The following is a 20,251-nucleotide window of genomic DNA, read 5'->3' on the forward strand; positions in this document are numbered from 1 at the left end:
TGCACATATGGTAAAACAGTACCACACTGAATCAGAATATATTTATGTTATGCAGTACCTATATAAGTGTCCAAAATTGATAGACTGAGCACCTTTCAAATTCAAAATCCTTAGGTTGAAGTTTATGTGAAAGGTTTGTGTTGTATAGATGTAACTTAATAGTGTGTCAGGCAAACTTTCCTTTTTTGAGTCACCAAAATGTACCTTTCTGTTTTCATTTAGGTCAAGCGTATGGTAAGACAGTACCACCCCACTGACCATGAGGAAGTCTTGCAGCGACTCCGTCTGTACATGCTGGTCAGGCCGGAGAAGACTTTGGATGCCGGCTACTTTGAGCGTCGAATGTTGAAATTCAGACTGCGAGCAAAAACGACCGTGTCACACCCTTACATTGGCTATCCGCGACCTCCGACCTTGCCCCCAGTGGCCGCCCCGCATGACCGCAAAGTGTGCATGGTGCTGGATGAAAGTGGCATGAACGGCAAAGGACTGAACAAATTCTTTGAACAGGTATGCAATGATTACGATAAGTATTTCAGGCTAATAGTTTTACCTAAAGAATTACTGATAATTTCACTGCACTGTTGTAATGTTTATGAATGTCCCAATCAACATTATGTCCACAAAAAGAAAACCTAATGCACTATCTATTTTCAAAAGATCCTAACATTTGAGGATGAAAGTCGGTTTGTTCGATCCTTTCAATGCTTGTTGATCTCTCAGGTGCCAGGAGATTGGTTCCGTATAACTCTCGCTTACTTCATTACACATGTTGTAATTGCATTTAGAGCGCTTACCTCCCTTTGTTTATTTGATCTCAAGAGATCCAAATCAATTTGTAACTGGTTTCGATATAATGTAAATTAGTTTGTAAATAAATTTGGGAAAAAATCGATCTGCAAGGTTTTTATGAGCAACTCTGTAATGTTTTAATGGGCTGTGGAGATTTGCTTTTCAGTGGCAAAGAAAAGGTCAAACAAAAACTTGTGACAAAATAGACCATTGATTATTATCAATACTATCTTTGAAATGAGCAAGGACCGAAGCAAACTTGCATTGGTCTCAGATAGCAATATTTGCGAAAGAGAAGATAAAAAATAATAACCATCCAACCGACTCTTTAAAATGGAGGTTTTCACTGTACTAAGCACTGAGTATGTACTTTGTCATATATATTATATATATATATATACTGTTCAAAAAAAGAAACGCATAGTTGCTACTTGCCAAATTTGTTTTATTTTTCGAAAAAATTAACAGAAAATCCAATATTTAGATTATTTGTTTGAAATTTGGTATGGACACAGTTGAATGCACACACAGTTCATTTGCATCTTCAAATCAATCAGTCAATCAATACGATTGGGTGCCGAGGCTGTCAAGTCAGTAGGGGGTGTGACTGCCTTGAGCAGCAACAACTGCCCGGCACCTTCTGGGCATGGACTGGATCAGATGCCGTATATCTTGCTGTGGGATGGTGTCCCACTCCTCCTGAAGTGCCTGCAATAGATCACGGTGATTTGCCGACGCTTCTTCTCGCCTGCGCACACGTCTGTCCAATTCATCCCAGAGGTGTTCTATCGGGTTCATGTCTGGCGACATGGATGGCCAGGGAAGCACCTGGACATGGTGGTCGGTGAGGAACTGGGTGGTGAGTCGTGCTGTGTGCGGGCGAGCGTTGTCCTGCTGGAATATGGCATCCTGGTCAGCCAGAAGAGGAAGGGCGTGTGGGCGCAGAATTTCCTCTACGTATCGCTGGGCAGTTATGCGCCCTTGGACGTGCACCAGGGTGCTCCTTCCAGCGGTATTGATCGCCCCCCACACCATGACGCCTCCACCACCATGAACGGGTGCCTCATCCACACAGTTGGGCGCGTAACGTTCGTTTACTCTCCGGTAGACCCTCCTCCGACCATCATGTCGCTGGAGCAGGAAGTAGGACTCGTCGCTGAACCACACGTGTCTCCAGTGATTCCGGACGGTCCAGCGAAGGTGCTGGTTGCCCCACTGCACTCGGTTCTGGCGATGGCGGCGGGTGAGGACAGCTCCTCTGTGAGGTCTGCGAGCTCTCAAACCAGCTTCATGCAGGCAGTTCCGCACGGTCTGGTCCGATAATCGGTGTGGCCCGGGGAGAGCCTGGACAGAAGATGAGGCCGACAGGAAACGATTCCGGAGGTGGCGGAGCCGTATGAAGCGGTCGTGAGCAGCAGTTGTCGCCCTTGGTCTTCCCGCTCGTGGCAAGTCAGCAACGGAGCCAGTGGCTTGAAACCTGACCCACAGTCTACTGATGGTGCTCTGGGACACGTGGAAGTGCCTGGCGATTGCACTTTGACTTTGGCCTGCTTGTAAACGACCCAATGCAATTTGGCGGTCTTCTCTGCTCAATCGGGCCATCTTTCGTCGCTGAATTGTCATCTGATTTCTTTGTGGCGAACAATCCGCTTTTATGGGTTTTGGAAGACATGGTGAGAGCTCAATATTCCCCGAGTTTCACGAGATTACACTGAAGCATGACGAGTGGTCATGCCAAATGAGCAATTTTGACATTGTAGCCACTGATAATGCATGCGTCACGTGCAGAGCTCACTTGTGGCAATGGACGAAAGGTCGACGACCAGATAAACATTTTCTGCAGTTTGGTGGATATCCTTGTAGCCATATAACTAAATTAACCAAATATTACAAGCTATGCGTTTCTTTTTTTGAACAGTATATATACAGCTTTTTGCGTCTGTCAATCATGACTGTCAGATGTAAGTTAACTTCATGAGGATCGTTAGTTTTAACATTCTGTCCATTTTCAGGTGGCGAAATCACACAAGGAAAAGCAGTTCAGGTCCGGTGACTTTGACAAGGGCCTCAGCGTTTGGTCTGCCTCTGTTGAAAGAGTCGGTCGTCCTTCATATGTAGCAAAACCCGGGGAAACTGACGAAAAAAAATTTGGGGTACTTTGGGACCTGACGTTACCCCTCCGATGCCCTCCGACAGTGCAGAGAGCTCTCATGCTGGTTCAGCCTTCTCTAGATCAGGAGAATGTTTGCTGCTTCCAAGAGGTAAAGCTGTAAGCACTAAAGAATTTTGTATCTGCAAGTTTTACACTTGCAACAGTCAGCAGTTCTTACACTGTGTTATTGTGCATGTGTTGTCCACATGGTTCAGTTTTGTCTTTATGTCTGACAAGTGTGACATGTATTTATTTTTTGTTCTCTCTTTGTTTATTTGATTGTTTTTTTATTTCTTTCTAAGAAAATGTTCACAAGTTGATGATAGGTAGAAGACAGAATGCCTTCAGCAAAGAGTAAATATGTGTGTCCTATATTATGACAGCTCCTCTTTTCTTCTTCTTCGTTCATGGGCTTAGACTCCCACGTTCACTCATGTTTTTAGCACAAGTGGATTTTTACGTGTATGGCCGTTTTTACCCCGCCATTCAGGCAGCATACGCCGATTTCGGGGGAGGCGTGCTGGGCATTTTCGTGTTTCTATAACCCACCGAACTCTGACATGGATTACAGGATCTTTTCCGTGCGCACTTGGTCTTGTGCTTGTGTGTACACACGAAGGGGGTTAAGTCACTAGCAGGTCTGCACATAAGTTGACCTGGGAGATCGAAAAAATCTCCACTCTTAACCCACCAGGCGGCAGCGACCGGGATTCGAACTCACAACCTCCAGATTAGGAGGCCGACGTCTTACCACCACGCCACTGCGCCCGTCATTATGACAGCAATATCTGAGGTTAACCCCCTTTGCCTCCCAGGGTTATTATTGTTTATGCTGCACTTGATTTAACTTGTAAATATTTCAATGCATTTTGTCATTCAGAACGCTATCCTCTCACACCCAGCCAAACAAGGTGCTTGTCAGAAGCGTGAGCAGTATGCAGCAGACGGACTGCCGGTGTTCCTCATTGCCCATGGCGACCACAAGAAGCCAAAGGAGGACATCTGGTGCTGTTTTGAGTGTGGGGACATGCTAGCTGACTACCTGAAGAACGAACTTCGCATCGGTAAGGCCTTTCTATCAATAGATGATGTTGGGAAAGTAAACTCTGTTGGATTTGTGTGACAGGAAAACTACCGTCACCCTTCACAGCAGGCTCTGCAGAATTGTCGGCCGTTGAGGAGCGTGAGCTATTTATAGCTCAACGTGGCTGAAACCTGTGAATTGTAGAGTTCTGCTTGTGATGGGGTCTGGCGGCTGCTGTCTCTTTGTATATTCTTGGTTGCCTTTGTGTACCCGTAACAGTTTTTATAGGGCTAAGAAATTAGCTCTTGAATCTCAATCCTGTTTGATTGGACTTGCCTCCAAAGGTGATCGTTGTGCTTGTTGCACTCAGTTACATTTGTATGGGCTGTAAAAGAGTGAATACTCTTGTCTCTATGGAGGCAAACTTTCGATTCACAAGCAAGGGGTGTGTCTCAACACATGGACCTTAGGAGTACGTGGGAAAGTTTCCCTCAATAAAAGCAAGAGTATTTACTCCTTCACAACCCGTACATTCTAGTTTTCCAATGAATTTTGAATGATTTTTAAAATCACAATTTACATTGAAATTAAGGTTGCTTAACTCATTCGGGGCGCGTCTAAATTATCCCCCGTGTTCCCTCCCGGCGCACGATTTTGATCCATTTTAAAGAAATAAAATAAAAATCAACAACACAAGATAACCTTACCTACCTTACATTTTTGCAAAGTTTGAAACTTGTTCTTTTAAAAAATATATGAAACATTTGAAAGAACACACCTTTTGTTGTCTTCACATCCAGTCAAACTTCCTCTTTGAAGCACAAAAAAACCCAGAAACAATTTCTACGTCATGGGTCCATTATACACAATGTCATGATCGACACTTTCATTGTCCGAATCATCACCCAAATCATCGTCCATTGGCACAAACTCGTCACCAGAATCTAAATTAAATTACATATCTTTACCCAACTCACATATAGCAATTAACTCTAGTTCAGTGCTGGGAACGCTGTATGCGTCCCCCTTGGTAACAAGGGAGACCACCCTAAAAAAGAGTGATCCATCCCATAATATCAGATCGATGTCCGGTCCAACTTCCGTATGCGTGCGCATACGCCGCCATTTGTATCATTTTCTCACTCAGCGTTTCAAGTGGACTGGACGCTCCTGACGTACACTCCGGCTGTTTTCAGCTTTTCTCCAGAGTCTTTGGCTTTGGCTTCTCCCCTTGGTCGCCGCCTAGCTTTACACCTGTACCTATGCTGTGTGGTGAGATCTTTCTGATTTTGTTGTAACTTTAGCGACGTTCGTCGCTTGTCTGAACTTGTGAAATTTTTTCCTTGAAATTTTTTCTGTGAAATTTTTTTGTGAGTTTGTTTGCTATGGCGGAGGCTGCGCTCATTGATAGCGCGAAACGGAAGCATAGTTCGAGGCAGGTACCTGACGATACGCCTCCTAAAAGAAGCTAGAGGAGAGATAAGGGCGCAGGAAAATCCGCGTCTTTATCGTCAGAGCCATCTTCTGTTAAGTCTCCCGTTTTGGCAGATGTTCAAGCAGCTTCCGGTCAGACTAGTTTATCTTCTGACAAGAGTAGTCTTTCTGGTGTAGCACCGACTGATTCTGTTACGCCTGGTTGCCCTGGGTTAGCACCAGCTGATGTTGCGGCGTTATTGTTGACGCTTAGCGCGCAGGTTTCGACGTTAGCGTCGGAATTGTCTTCCACTCGGGAGGAACTGCGTTCTCTTCCGGCAGGTGTGTCTGATGCTTTCTCTCTAGCCAGGATCCGGCAGTCTCCTGCAGCTTCCGCTTCGACTTCCGCTAAGGCTTCAGCGACCGTGACTCGGGCTGATGTCCATGCTTCGCAGGATGGGGGTACTCACATGGTGTCTCTGCTGAATGTGTCTACTCCAGTTAAAGGTATGTCTACACCGCGAGTAGCTAGGTCCTCTAGCGAAAGCGGTGTGCGAGCTCAGGAGGCTTTAAAGCGCTACAAATGCCTTGAAAGTCCCGATGAGCAGCGAAAGGACGGGGGGCTCCGACCATCTCTTTATGAGAATATCGGGGAGCATCTTCGTCCTCTTCCGCCCGGGGGGCAGGAAGTAGTCGGTCCCGCCGACGATAATTTGTCTGAAGTTCTACCTCCTGGATCTGAGTTTGAGCTCGAGTCGGAGGGTAGGGCGGATGACGGGGATGCCTCTGTGGTAGAGGACACCCAACTGAATCTGCCCGCTAGGTTGTCAGCTGCGGTTGCGCTGGCGGCCAAAACGGCGTTCAGGTACTTCCCGGAAGGGGTGGTGAAGAACAAGGCTCAGCTTCCGCCACCCCGTTCGGCTTTTGATGACTTCCGGAGTGCGAAGGAGCAAAAATCTCGCTTCCAGTTCCACTTCCGGGAATCATCAACCATTGCCTATGAGATGGCAAACGTTTTGTGTGGGAAGCGTAAACCGGCGGTTCCTCTGTTGGTGCAACACGGTGAGGCCCCGGATGACGTTATCTCGTGGTTGGCTAAGCCTCGGGTTCGAGCTGTTTCCGGTGCTCCAAAATTCAAGCTCAACCCATGTCCTGTCAATCTTGTTGACACTTTTGCTCTGCCGTCGGGTGTGCTTCCGGTGACGCCGGAGCTCGCTGCACTGAGAGAAGACAGTTACAGTAGAGATAGGGCGGTCCCCTATACTGAGTCCTCTCTGGCAGCTTTGGAAGAGACTGGGAGGTCTTTGCTGGAACTCACGTCTGTGTCGGAGTCATTGCAAAGATCGTTGTCCACATCGATTGCCTCATCGCTTGACCCTTTTGAATTTCGCTTTGACGCGTCTCCGGCAGATGCTTCTACCCTGCTGGCTACTCTTGCGAAAGTGACTAGAGAACAGATGTCGTTGTCTGCCAGGCTGTATACTCACGCCGTGCACTCAAGGAGATCAGCCTTTCTGGCGGGGTCCAGGTTTAGGGACACCGCGACCATTGAGAACTTGAAGATCTCTCCCTTTTCCGAGGGATCGCTCTTAGGGCAAGCGTCTTTTGACGCCCTCCAGAAGGAGACGCAAGACGATCGCGCATATTGCTTTGCAGGGTTTTCAAAAACCTCAGGGCAAACCGCAGACGCAGGGTCAATCCTCAGCCAAGCCTCAGACTTCCACGTCTGGCGGTGGGAAGGCCCAGAAGCAGTCTTTCTCCTCTAGGGGTAGGGGACGTGGAGCTCCCTACCCTAAGAGGGGCCAATCGTTTGGTGGTTCCAGGGGGTCGGTCCCCCGAACAGCACATCCTGGTAGCCCCCGCGCTGGTTGTAGCGGGCGGCCCGTCCAGGGCCCTCACTTCCTGGCTGCAACTGGTGGGCAGCAAGTGGGTTACTGGGATCGTGCGTTCGGGGTTCCGGCTTCTCTGGTCAGGGCAGAAGGCTCCCCTGGTCAGGATAATTCTGCCCTGCAGGGCGCCAAAGGATTTGGAGGCACGGGACGCTGTCCAAAAGGAGGTCTCAGCTCTTCTGCTCAAGGGAGCTATAGAGGAGGTCTTGGACCCACGGTCCCCGGGGTTTTACGGCAGACTTTTCGTAGTGCCGAAAGCCTCGGGGGCTTGGAGGCCTGTACTAGATCTTTCTCCCCTGAATAAGTTTCTGAGGGGGTAATCAAATTTACCATGGAAACTCCAACTTCAGTTCGGGAGGCCTTACGGCCGGGAGATTGGGCAACGTCGATCGACTTAACAGACGCCACACTATTTCACTGCTGCAGCGAAAATGCTATTTGAGCGGCCAGGCAGCTTGGAGCAAGCAGGCCATAAATAGCGCTGGCGGTGACCCACTTTAGTTTCGCGCGCCTCAAAGCCCTTGTTCATTGTACTCTGGAAGTGCACAGCGTGTGACAAAATACGTGTTTCTTGGTATGAAATGGACTGGTTTGCGTGACTTGAACGTTGGATTACCGTCATCTTGTGTATATTGTTTCTCGGATATTCAGGCTTTGTGTATGTGCAAACTAGAGTTCCAGTGAGGATTCGGTTTGTTTGATTTTGAAGTAATACTGCTATCGAATCTACCGGCAAGTCGTTCTTTGTTGTATCAAAACGTGCGCATTGTATACCATTTTGTAACCACGCTCAATGTTTATACCAACGACCGACTGTGTTTCTGATGTTGCCGTCAGTAAGTACTTAGTCTAAACTGTGTCATAGAGTGAGAATAAGTTTTTGTGTTTCAGATTAGAGCAGTTTTGTTTCGTTAATCCACGCGCCTAATCAGTGCATGCACCGTTTGGCACAGGCACTCGACTCTAGTGCATTTCATCTGTTCTGTTTTTTGTATTGCTTGTTTTGCGTCCCCCCCCCCCCCCCCTTTTTTTGTGACGTGTTTATTCCTGACTTAATGTTGTGACTGTAATTGTGCTTATGTTCTTGCCTGTCTGTATCAGTGTATATGGTTTTGATTGTTTATTGTTATCAATTTCTTTCAATTTGTAGTCACTCTATTTATTGATTTAAGGTGTCTCAGTTAAGAATGGCGGCAGTGCAACATACAGAAGATCTCCACATATTTAGGCTAAATGCTATGTGCAGAATTTGTGGCAGAAGATCAAAGGCAGCGAAGGACAAACATCATACCATTAGGCATTGCAAAAACTATGCATCAGGGTTGTTTCAGTTTCACGGTATTCAAGTTTCTGAAGAAGCTAATGGCACCACTTTCTCAAGTACATTGTGTACAACATGCGCTGTTCGTCTCAGCCAACAAAAAAACCCTAACATTCCACCTCAAGGATTCTCAAAAGCAATGCATAGTAACATTGAAAAAACAAAAGTGATGTGGACACAATACAACTCCAAAGTGGAAGTAGCTGACTGTAGTGTGTGTAAAACGTTTGCCGAACAAATGGCCGGTTGTCTTAAAAAAAATAAAAAAGCCAGTGAAAAAGCTGCTAGTCCGCAAAGAAAAAGCACATGTGTTGACAGTACTGATGCCTGTACAAGCACTTCTATTGTTGAAACCTTTCAGCCACAGTGTTCTTCAACACCTGAAACAAAAACCGCAAGCCGTGTGGTCAAAAAACGTCTGTTCGACCTGCTGACATCTCGCAAGGGTACGACTCAGAGTCAGAGTGATGTAAGTACTAACAATGACACAGTCGTCGTGTCAGCTGCTTCAACATCATTTCAAACCCAAGCCCCAGCAGAATCAAACGATAACACACCTGTAGCAAAGTCTGTATCTCAGTCACAGAAAGCAACAGATACTAACACTGTTTTGTCAAAAAACAAACCACAAACCCAACTCCGCCCAATAGAACAGTTGCAAGCACCTTTGACAAAAAAAGAGGAAGAGTATTTAACTGGCTTAGTTAGGGTGAAACTGGCACAGTCAGATGACAAGAAGACGTTGATATGTAAGACAAAAGCACAGCCACTTGTCCTAAAGAAAATTGTGAGAGCGAAAAAGTCATCAGCGCTAGTTTCTACTCCAATGAGGAAGAGAAGAGCAAAGGAAATTGCCAACTTGAGAAAAGAAATTTCCGGTTCCACGGAAGCTGACATAATAAAACAACAAAGCACTGAACTCAAGCACACTACAAAGCGCAAAAGGGATGACATTCTGAAAACAGCTGGGTTGGGACAGGCACGCGTCTCTTCAAAATCAGCAGCTCAAATTAGAGCAAAACTGTCACTTAGCTGGGCAAAACAAAGGCAGTTGCGAAAATTAAACAAGGCAATGGGAATAAAAATGGAGTGAGAAAAAGGAGAGGGAATTTCAGGAGGGAGTGCTTTGTGGGAAAATAGAAGTTTACACATTACGTCTCTCATGCATCAACAAAGCGACAAAGAAAGAGGAAGTTAGGGGCATTCCCGTGTCTTCTATTGTCAGCTGGCCCAAGTTTGTAACGGATCTCTTAGACCAGTACGACAAGAAGAACATGCTAACATGGCATAACAACACCTTGCCAGAAAATGAAATTTGGGTTAAAATCGGGGGTGACCATGGAGGGGGGAGTTTTAAAGTTGTTCTTGAAGTAGCAAATCTCCACAATCCAAATGCGAACTCAAAGTTGGTTGTGATGACTGAAGCCAAAGATTGTGCTGAAAACCTTGAAAAGATTTTAGGCAGCACTATTAAAGAGGGAGTTAGTGCTGTCAACGGCATGATGTGGAAAGGAAAAAGGCTGCGAGTGTTTATGTTTGGGGATTATGATTTCCAGTCAAAAATGTATGGACTGTCAGGAGCCCAGAGTAGTTATCCATGTCTTTGGTGCAAGACTTCCAAAACGCAAATGCAATGGAGTCCAAGAGAAAAAGCCCCCAAAAGAACGTTAAGAAACATGAAAGAAGACCTCATAGGGTACCAAGAATCTGGCAGTGACAAAAAACATGCCAAAGACCACTACAACGTCATTCGTGCTCCAATATGGGACGTCAAAGTGAGTCATGTAGCGCCGCCTTACCTTCATTTGCTCCTTGGTGTTGTGAACAAACACCACGATCTTCTTGCAAATGAGTGTCACCAGCTTGACAAGCAAATAGCAGATGCCCTTTCTAAAATAAAACTGAGTGAAGAGCGTTTGGTGGTGATTGACAACACTACCGAAGCATTCAGAAGGTGTGTCAGAAAAATGTATAATCTCCGAGAAAAAGGGAAACTTAATCTGAAAACGTTTCCAGTCTTCGACAGATCTGAAGGACCAACAGTTGCAGGGGTTACTGAGATTTTGAATAAGCATAGCATAACACCTCAGGCCTTTTTTGGTGGTAGCTTCAATGGGAATCACTGCAACAAATACATTAAAGATGAAGTGATTACTGCCGTAGCAGACAGCGTAGAAAGAAGGGCATTTATCCTGACAGATGATTATGGCGTGCACACCCTTGCAGGTCAAATCAAAGACAAACACACCCGTTTGAACAGTCTTTACTCCAGTGTGCACAGGCTTGTGTCACACACAAAACCAGTTGGGAAAGATGACCTTCCTGGCATCCAAGTAGCTATTTCTGAATACATGGAGTTCTACAGAGGTAACGTGTGCCTTGACAACGTTAATGTCATCCCAAAGCAGCACATACTTGAAGCACATTGTGTAGAGTTTATGGACAGGTGGGGGATGGGGCTTGGTTTGATGGGTGAACAGGGCGGCGAAAAAATACATTCTGACGTCAACAATTTGAAAAGGAGAGTTTGGGGCATGAAAAACAAGGGACAGCAACTTTGCCAGTTAATGAAAGAGCAACAAATTAAGACCTCACCGATGCTGCTTGACACCCCGCCAAAAACAAAATCCTAAACAAGAATGATAAAAAGTCATTGAGGCCTTTAGCATATTGACACAATAACAGCTCTAAAACATTGTTTTTTGTTGTTTGTTTTTCTTCTAAAATTGTACATATTGTTTTTTTTCTTCTTCTAACAATGTACATTGTGTTTTTGTTTTGTTTTTCTTTCTAAAAATGTACATAGTGTGTGTGTGTGTGTGTGTGTGTGTGTGTGTGTGTGTGTGTGTGTGTGTGTGTGTGTGTGTGTGTGTGTGTGTTCATATGCGTGTGAGGGAATGTGATCCCGCGTAAAGAGTGTGTTTACACTCACATTTGAACGGTTTAGTTTGAAATTACACCCACTCTATTCCATTACAATGCACGTCATCTTTTTTTTCTTCAGCATCTCAGAGAAATAACAACCCCAACTGTTGTTGTGTTGTTTTGTTTCGTTTTGTCTGTTCTGTTTTGTTTGCGATAATGAAACAAACGTTAAATTGTCGTCGGATCGACGAGTTTTCTTTCCTGTGGTATATATATACAAGTTTGTGAGAACAATACGAGTGAAAAACTGTGTTGAAAAACTTTCAAATCGACTTGTGTGCTGCTATTGGATTATTGACCAACAGTTGCAGGGTCAGGTAGGCTTTTTGTTTTCTTCACATGCAGCTAACAATTTGCATGAACATGTATTGAAAGACCGTTTTTTCTTTCTTTTATATTACAGGCATTAATTGCACTATTTTGAATTATATAAACGCAAAACAAATTTCACATGCGCACCATACGCATGCCTATAATATGTTTTTAAATACGACATTAATTAGTGTTCTTTTTTTGTGGCACATTTAGGATGTTTTGTTTACTGTGTTGTCTTCTGCCGTCTTACATACTGTGCCGTTCCTGTTTCTTTAAATGCAACATGCACATGTTTTTCAGAGTGTAAAGAGTGGCATAATTATATACTTGAGGAGCAAACACTTTTTCTAATTCTCTCATTTACCCTTTCTTCTGTCTTGAAAATTGTGGCATGTTTTGTTTCATACTATTGACATACATGTATTATCCGCCTATGTGTTGTCGGGGTATAATATCATGTGGCACTTCGCGCGGATTTGGGTGAGCGCGCGCGAGCTACGTTTTTTTTTCTCCTGTGGTATATTATATATATATACAAGTTTGTGAGACTTGTATAGGAGGGCCGTGAGGTAAGCTTTTTTGTTTTATTCACATGCAGCTAACACTGTAACATGAACAGTTTTCTTTCTTATATGTTACTGACATTATCTACACTATTTTGAATTATATACTTATATAAACGCAAAACAAATTTTACATGCGCACCATCAATGACTTCTACTAGTAGTCCTTGGCATAATATGTATGTAAATATACGACTGTATATACTCTACTGTTTGTATATATTTCGTAAAGTGTTGTATATATGTATTATGTACTTGGGGATTACCTTTGTCTTTATCTTTCATTATTTTGTGTTCTTTTATTGTGGCACATTTAGGATGTTTTGTTTACTGCGTTGTTTCAAGGTGTTTCATTAAATGCAGCATGCACATTTTTTTTCAGAGTGCAAAGAGTCGCATAATTATATACTTGGGGGGGGGGGGGGGGGGGGGGGGACACACTTTTTCTAATTCTCTCATGTATCCTTTCTTCTGTCTTGTGAATTGTGGCATGCATTGCAATAAATACAACTAAACACACTAAAAACATCAGTTCTGAAATTGGCAATATCTCTGTGGCCACCACACACTCAGAACGACTGCCATCTCTCTGCTCGACTGCTATCTCTCTGCTCGCGGCATCCAGGTTATCAACACAGCATAACAGAGAGCTGGGGCCAGGCACGCTAGCGCTGCAGACAAAGAAGAGTGCAGGTCTGGCCCTATATATTTCAGGCGCCAGTGTGGGCGGAAGGGGTTGGAGGAAGGAAAGGGTAAATCGGCAGGAGGAGAGTGGTACTGCCGGTTATTTTTAGCTGGTGGCAGCCTGGCAGAGAGTACCTCACACGGAACACAGTGACGCCTACTTTCACGTCCTCATACATTTCTCAGACAGGAAGTGGCTTCGCTTCCCTTGGGGCGGCAAAGCATACCAGTTCAGGGCTCTGCCGTTTGGCCTGTCGTTAGCCCCTTGGATTTTCACGATAGTGGTCAGGCAGCTTTGCGCTCTTGTGAGACAGGAGGGCATCCGTCTCAGAGCTTACCTAGACGATTGGTTAATCCTTCACCAGGACAGGGGTCTTTGCGAAGCTCATACGCAGAGGGTACTAAGCCAGGCTGCGCAACTGGGTTTCTCTGTCAATCTGACAAAATCGGAGTTGGAACCATCCCAGAAGTTTTCCTACTTGGGCATGGAATTCGACACTCTTCGTTGGTCTGTCCGTCCGTCTCAGAGGCGGATCGACAAGCTTCAGAACCTGATCCGGTCTCTCTACGGAGAGAATCATGCCAGCGCAAGGGTTCTGACTTCGGTTCTGGGTCAGATGGAATCCATGGCTTCTCTCATTCCGCTAGGCAGGGTTCACAAGAGGCCTTTTCAGGCCTCCCTGCAGTCAAGGTGGGATCAGACATCCCAGGACTGGAGTGTTCCGATCGCACTGGGAACTTGGTTTCAGCAGACCACGAGTGTGTGGCTCCTTCCGGATTTGTACCTAGGGGTTCCTATTGTTCGTCCACCGCCGGAGAGAGAGCTGTTTACGGACGCATCTCTGACGGGGTGGGGTGCTCATCTGGACGAGCACATGGTTTCGGGGATTTGGGATTGCACCCAGGCCTCCCTGCATATCAATGTGCTGGAGTTGGAGGCCGTTTCCCTGGCGCTTCTAGCGTTCAAGCCTTTCCTGGAGGGCAGTCATGTCCGTCTTCACACCGACAACATGTCTGTCGCGTCGTATGTGAACAAACAGGGGGGGACTCAGTCTCACAGTCTTTCCGACATTGCATGCGGCATTTTGACGTGGTGTCACGCCCAGCACATTCTGTTGTCAGCAGTGTACTTGAAAGGCAGCCTGAACGTCCTTGCCGACACGCTGAGCAGAGGGGACAGGATTGTTCATTCAGAGTGGACTCTCACACACCAGTCCTTGCATCGGCTTTGGTCTCAGATCGACAAGAGACTTCCTCTCTTCGTATCCCCCTTCCCGGATCCTCTGGCTTGGAAGGTGAATGCGCTGGAGATAGATTGGTCAAACCTACTAGCGTACGCTTTCCCTCCGTTCTGCCTTCTGGGCAAAGTCCTCAGAAAAGTGGACTTTGAGAAACCAGCGCTGGTTCTGGTCGCTCCGCTGTGGCCAAGCCAGCACTGGTTTCCCGACCTACTGCGTCTAGCAGTTCGGCCCCCGATCCCCCTCGCCCTGAAAAGAGGAGATCTTGTGCAGCCTCGGTCAGGCGTTCAGCTTGAGAACCCACAGGTCTTGACCCTACACGCGTGGATTCTGTCCGAAGCGCTTTGCGTAGGGCGGGGGCCTCTTCCTCTACTCTGAAATTTGTTGGCCATGCACATAGAAAGTCTACATCTTCAGTTTACTCCACACACTGGGCATCTTGGTCTAGGTGGTGCTCGCTTAATGGGGTTAAGCCTCTTTCACCTAGGTCAATTCAAGTAGCCAACCACCTTTCTTGGTTGGCTGATCAGGGAGCTTCTTCCTCTTCTCTTAGGGTTCGGAGGTCCGCGATCTCTTCAACTCTCGCACAACTAGGTCACAAGATTTCACTCGGCGGAGTGATCGCTAGCGTTATCAAGGGTGCTTCCCTTTCAGCGGCTCGTTCCAAGTCTCTTCTACCTGCGTGGGATTTGTTTTTGGTCTTACGTTTTTTAGCCTCGGAGGAGTTCGAGCCTATTTTGTCAGCCAGTTTGGCCAATTTGATGCGTAAGACTGTGTTTTTAACGCTTCTCGCTACTTCAAGGAGAGGTAGCGAGGTGCACTCTTTGTCAGGTTTAGATAAAGACATTGCGTTTGAGAAGGATGGTTCCATTTCTCTCAAGTTTATACCCGCCTTCCTCGCGAAGAATCAGAAACCCGGTCAGATTTCTCCCATCTTGCGCATTCCACCCTTGAGCAAGATTTTGGCTCCTGGAGATCCTGATATTGCGAATTGTCCCGTGAGGGCTCTCAGATGTTATCTGTCTCGAACACGGCTTCTTAGGTCAGAGAGTCAAAAACTACTTTTCATATCTCTAAACACGGCTAGGTGTAAGGATATCGCAAAGGTGACTCTAACCAAATGGATCTCCGCTTTGATCAAGCAAGCATATGCCTGGTGGCACTTGCAGTCTGGTGACATTAGGACAGTTTTGCCTCTCACCGCGGCTAGGACTCACGAGGCGAGAGCTTGGGCATCCTCAGTGGCAGTTCTCCAGTCTGGCAGACTAGCCGAAGTACTGGAAGCTGCATACTGGCGTTCTGAGGACGTCTTTGTCAATTTCTACCTCAGAGATGTCTCTTCAGTGAGGCAGGATGGCAGCTCTGCTCTACCTGCGATGGTAGCTGCGGGGCAGGTCCTGCGTGCTTAAATTTTGGTAAGTACCCACCACCTATAGTAGCAATCTGCTATATGTGAGTTGGGTAAAGATATGTAATTTAATCCAAAATTTTAATAATAAATTTTCATTTAATTAAAATACTTACCCAACTCACATCGTTTAAACCCTCCCGCCTCCCCGCTGTGGTGGTATTGGGTTCTAAAAGAGTAGTGAGTTGGGCTTCGTTCGAATGATACAAATGGCGGCGTATGCGCAGGCATACGGAAGTTGGACCGGACATCGGTCTGATATTATGGGATGGATCACTCTTTTTTTAGCGTGGTCTCCCTTGTTACCAAGGGGGACGCGTACAGCGTTACCAGCACTGAACTAGAGTTAATTGCTATATGTGAGTTGGGTAAGTATATTAATTAAATGAAAATTTATTATTAAAATTTTGGAATATCATCTCTTCTATCATCATCACTAAGGTCAAGATCAGAACCGTCCTGAATAACAAGTTCTAGCACTCTTTTCAAGTTAATACGTCTTGTAGCAGAACGATCCGCCATCTTGGAAAAGTCAAAACACGTGGGTCACACACCGTCAAAAAAATCCAACATTATTCCCAACAATTGAAGGGAAGGAACTGTTTACAGTGAATGGTACCACTGTTGACAGGCAGAAGTTTACTGCGGGGGTTGTTTCCCTTGGTCAGCGGGGCCGTTCACATCGTTAAAAATTCCTTACATACGTCGGATCGTAACATCCGAGGTGCCGGCAACGCAAAGCACAGCTGTCGGATTAGGAAGTCTGATACAACGCGAATGAGTTAACTGTTTGCATGAGTGTATGGTATTCTAATTGCTAAACTGTTGTTTCAGCCATATACTGATTTTCTCCTTGAGATAAAGAAAACATTTTTTTGTAGTGTTCTCGATTATATTGAATGATTCAGGTCAAGAAGAATGTGACTGTCCTGAGAAGCCCATCTGCTATGATGAAAAAGCACCAAATAATTGCCCTGACTGCAAGAAGCTGACCAAAGGAACTCTGCCCATTAGTGACATCCCACTCAAGTACAATGACGTCATGATCGTCGCTACCCAGAGCGCCTTCCAGTTCTCTGTTCCCATCAGTGGTTTTGTTCACGCGATGGCCAAGAAAAAACTGAAGGTTGCTGTCAACACATCCAGTGAAGATGGTAAGTGATCATCTTTGTGTGACGTTGGCGCAGTAGTCCCCCATTTCACAGCAGAGTTTTCTGCAAGCCTTTAGCATGAGCTATTTATACATAGCTGCCAACTGCTACAATTTTGCAGCAATTGCTGCGCTGCTACGCTAAGCCCAAAACTGCTACGCTCAAACACAAAATGAACAGCATACAAAATGTCCACTTATTTCTGGACAATCAGCAGCAGTCGGTAAAAACTGCGCTTGTCAGTGATGGAAAGATCTGTCGCGTGTTTCTTTCAGGCGGGCTATTCTTTCGGCTAGCCGCTCGCGAAGCGAGGAGTCGAGATTGTCTATGAAACGGTTTAATGGCTAGCTTCGCAAGAATTAAACACCATTGGTTGATTCCAAAAAGGTCGTCTGCACTGGTCGGTAAAAAACCATGGACAGCCAATCGGATGGGCAGCTGCGTGGCCGCCATGTGTTCTCGCCAAGCGAGCAAGCCCAAAGCTACCTAGCGTCGGCTAGCGTCACTCGCGGCAAGATGTTCCCAAGAAACAGTATTTCCTCGCCAATCTCGCCTATTCTCGCCTGAAAGAAACAGGGGACTGATCCAATCAGGGGATGGTTTTGTCGTACATCCAATCGAGAATGTCGTTTCTTTTTTTCGCGTTGTAGTCTTGGTTAGCGTATTCTGGATTGACTTGGGACACGGTCTTGGAGGTGCGGGTTACCGAGACACTGTCTCCCACTTGTCGACATGTCGCGATGTCGTTTGTAAAACAGACAACGAAAGGGAAAAAAAAGAAAATTCAAGGCAAACCTCGTATAATGCGGGTGTGCGATTCAAATTCATGACAATGCTACTCTTAAAAACTAATGGCTACTCTGAACATTCCAAAATGCAGCATGATGCTACTCTTTGGGCTTCACAGGGCAGCTATAATATGTTGGTAGTTCTAGGTTTTATTTGTGCAACAGTTTGATGGGGCACTCCTCGATTGTAAAGGGCTGTTTGTGATAGACTGGGTCTGACTACTGTTGTCTCCTTGTATTAATGGCTTAGCCAACACATTTTTGTAGGGCTAATAATTGAATTAGCCCAAAATCACTTCTAGCTGTTTGAGTATCTTTGCCTTCAAAGGGGATTCAAGTTTTCATGCGCTTATAGTCACATATGTTTTGTTTGTAATGGGATACATGACTGTAAAGGTTTCCTGTCAAAGTAAAAAGGTGATGCTACTTCTAGTTTGTGATCTGGAGTCTTTGAACCATCATCAGTCATTATGTTTGCTTCTGCCTGTTCTGATGATAGTTTTCTAATCAATTGTTTACAATCAAAACACAGTGATAGACAGATAGCCTAGTGTTTAGAACGCTGGCCTTCCATCTAGTATACATTTCGGATGTGTCTAGTGGGTTAATGGTGGAGAGTTTTTGATCTCCTAGGTCAACTTATGTGCAGAGCTGCTTATGCTTTATACCCCTTCCTGTGTTTACACATGGACAAGATAAAGATCGAAACAGCTGTTGTGCTTTTGTTTAGTTTTCAAGATCAAGATCCTCTATTTTACATTTTGCTTGGTCAGTTTGCTTTGTTTAGGTGTAGCAACCCAGCTGATAATTTTGAATATCTGCTGTTCAGGTGATGCTCCTATTCCTCCTGATGATGTCATCCTGATCGTCGACCTAACTTCCGTCCACGGCTTGGAGCGTGCCGTCATCATCATCATACCAGAGGTCAAGCCGCCTCCGCCACTTCCCAGAAGTCTCCTGTTAAACCCTTTGTACGAAGATAAACTGCCGGTGAATGTGAGGGATCTTGTTGAGATGCGACAGGCAGAGGGGAAAGACGATATCATCTTGACCGCAGACGGGAAGGAAGAGGAAGATCTTTCAGATGACGAAGAAAGTCTGCCAGAAATGTTCGTCAAACATGATCCTAACATCAAGGCAACCATGGAAGCTGGGGAAGATTTGGTGATGACCGGGGATGGGGAGCATTTAGTGGAAGCAGAGGTTGAAGGGGATAGAGTTAGGGTTGCCGATGTAGAAATGAAGGAAGCTGGGTCCTCAGACGGAAGCCAACATCCTGCTCCCCAGGAAGAAGACGTAGAAATGAAAGACATCTCTGGCTTAGCAGAACAGGCAGGACGCCCCCAAGCCTCCCCACCCACCCCTGACCAAGCTTCAGAACAGAATAAATCCAAAACTTTGTCCGTCAAAGAGGAACCATTCCGCTACACCGACACCCACAGCAAGAGACAGATTCAGGCGGCCATCGATTCCATGAGTAAGCAGTCGCGACAGGATATGTTCTACATTGGGTCCAGGGCTGTCTGTCAGCTTATTCTCGTTCACCCTGGCAAGGATCCTGAAAAGAAGAAGGTGAAGGAGAAGGCAGCAGAGCCTATGCAGACAGACACTAACTGAAATAGTAATGTCACAATTTTTCACAAGCTTTTGTGGATGCATCTGGATTTGTCACAGACTTTGGCCTATGCAGAGGGGCAGTATCTAAGATGTTAGCTGGATGACGCGTGGTTGTTGGATCACATCTTTCGTCTGGATTCGTCATAATCTGTTGTTGATTCATCGCTTATTTTCATGCATCCATTTAGATGTTTCACCGACTGTTGTGGATTCATCTGGATACAGTGGAACCTCCCTCTAAAAATCTGAGAAAATCAGGTCTGTAAAAGGTACGGAGTCTTAAAATGGGGGTAAAATAACAGATGTTACGAGCGTATAAACAAAAAATCTGAAAAATAATAATGATGGTCTTGAAAATTGAGGTCTTGAAAAACCTGGGTAAGTCTTAAAAAGAATGTTCCACTGTACATCACTTATTTTCATGGATTTATTTAGATTCTTTACTAGAATGTATTGATTTATTTAGATTCTTTACTAGAAAGTATTGATTCATTTGGAGTCTTCATTAACTGTACCGTATTTTATAAGGCGCAACTTTTTTTCCTCAATCTTGACCCCTGCTATTGAACGGAAGCGCCCTATGTGTTGTTAAAATAGAAATCCCAGTCCAAGTTTCATCTCAGACATCAAAGAGACCGCCTGAGTACTAGTCAAACAACTTGTGATAATGCATGTTTTAGCTACTAGGTACTACCCTGGCCAAGTTTCCTCTCAAGACATCAAAGAGACCGCCCTATAGGTTAAACTAGGTCACTGACCCCGGTGCAGGAAGTGTTTCCTCTGTCAGATATGACAAGGGAACCACCTCTCATAGCTAAAACGAAGCGCATTATACATTATAGTTCTGAAAGTACAGTACAGTAAAACCTGAGTCTAGCGGACCCTTGTTGTAACGGCCACCTGCTACATACGGACAGTTTATCATGGCACGAACATGATTTCAACAATAACTAACCTTTAACGGGCGGACA

At 45.5% G+C, this 20,251-nt stretch overlaps 1 protein-coding gene across 1 annotated transcript; it reads left to right on the top strand.

Moving 5' to 3' along the window:
* Positions 1-226: 226 nt before the first annotated feature.
* Positions 227-20,108, top strand: LOC138973390 (uncharacterized). The gene is made up of 5 exons (XM_070346105.1): positions 227-510; positions 2,805-3,053; positions 3,825-4,008; positions 16,633-16,878; positions 18,493-20,108. Exons 1-5 carry the CDS (start codon positions 232-234, stop codon positions 19,278-19,280), a joined length of 1,746 nt encoding a protein of 581 aa, XP_070202206.1. The 5' UTR covers positions 227-231; the 3' UTR covers positions 19,281-20,108.
* The last annotated feature ends 143 nt before the right edge of the window (positions 20,109-20,251 follow it).

Source organism: Littorina saxatilis, linkage group LG8, assembly GCF_037325665.1.
Source record: "Littorina saxatilis isolate snail1 linkage group LG8, US_GU_Lsax_2.0, whole genome shotgun sequence".
In the NCBI taxonomy this organism is placed as follows: Eukaryota; Metazoa; Mollusca; class Gastropoda; order Littorinimorpha; family Littorinidae; genus Littorina; species Littorina saxatilis.

Bases quoted from the DNA above. Each gene is read 5' to 3' on its own strand.
- LOC138973390 (XM_070346105.1), top strand. From the start codon at position 232: ATGGTAAGACAGTACCACCCCACTGACCATGAGGAAGTCTTGCAGCGA. The intron at 511-2,804 runs GTATGCAATGAT...GTCCATTTTCAG, and splicing joins TGAACAAATTCTTTGAACAG to GTGGCGAAATCACACAAGGA. The intron at 3,054-3,824 runs GTAAAGCTGTAA...TTTGTCATTCAG, and splicing joins ATGTTTGCTGCTTCCAAGAG to AACGCTATCCTCTCACACCC.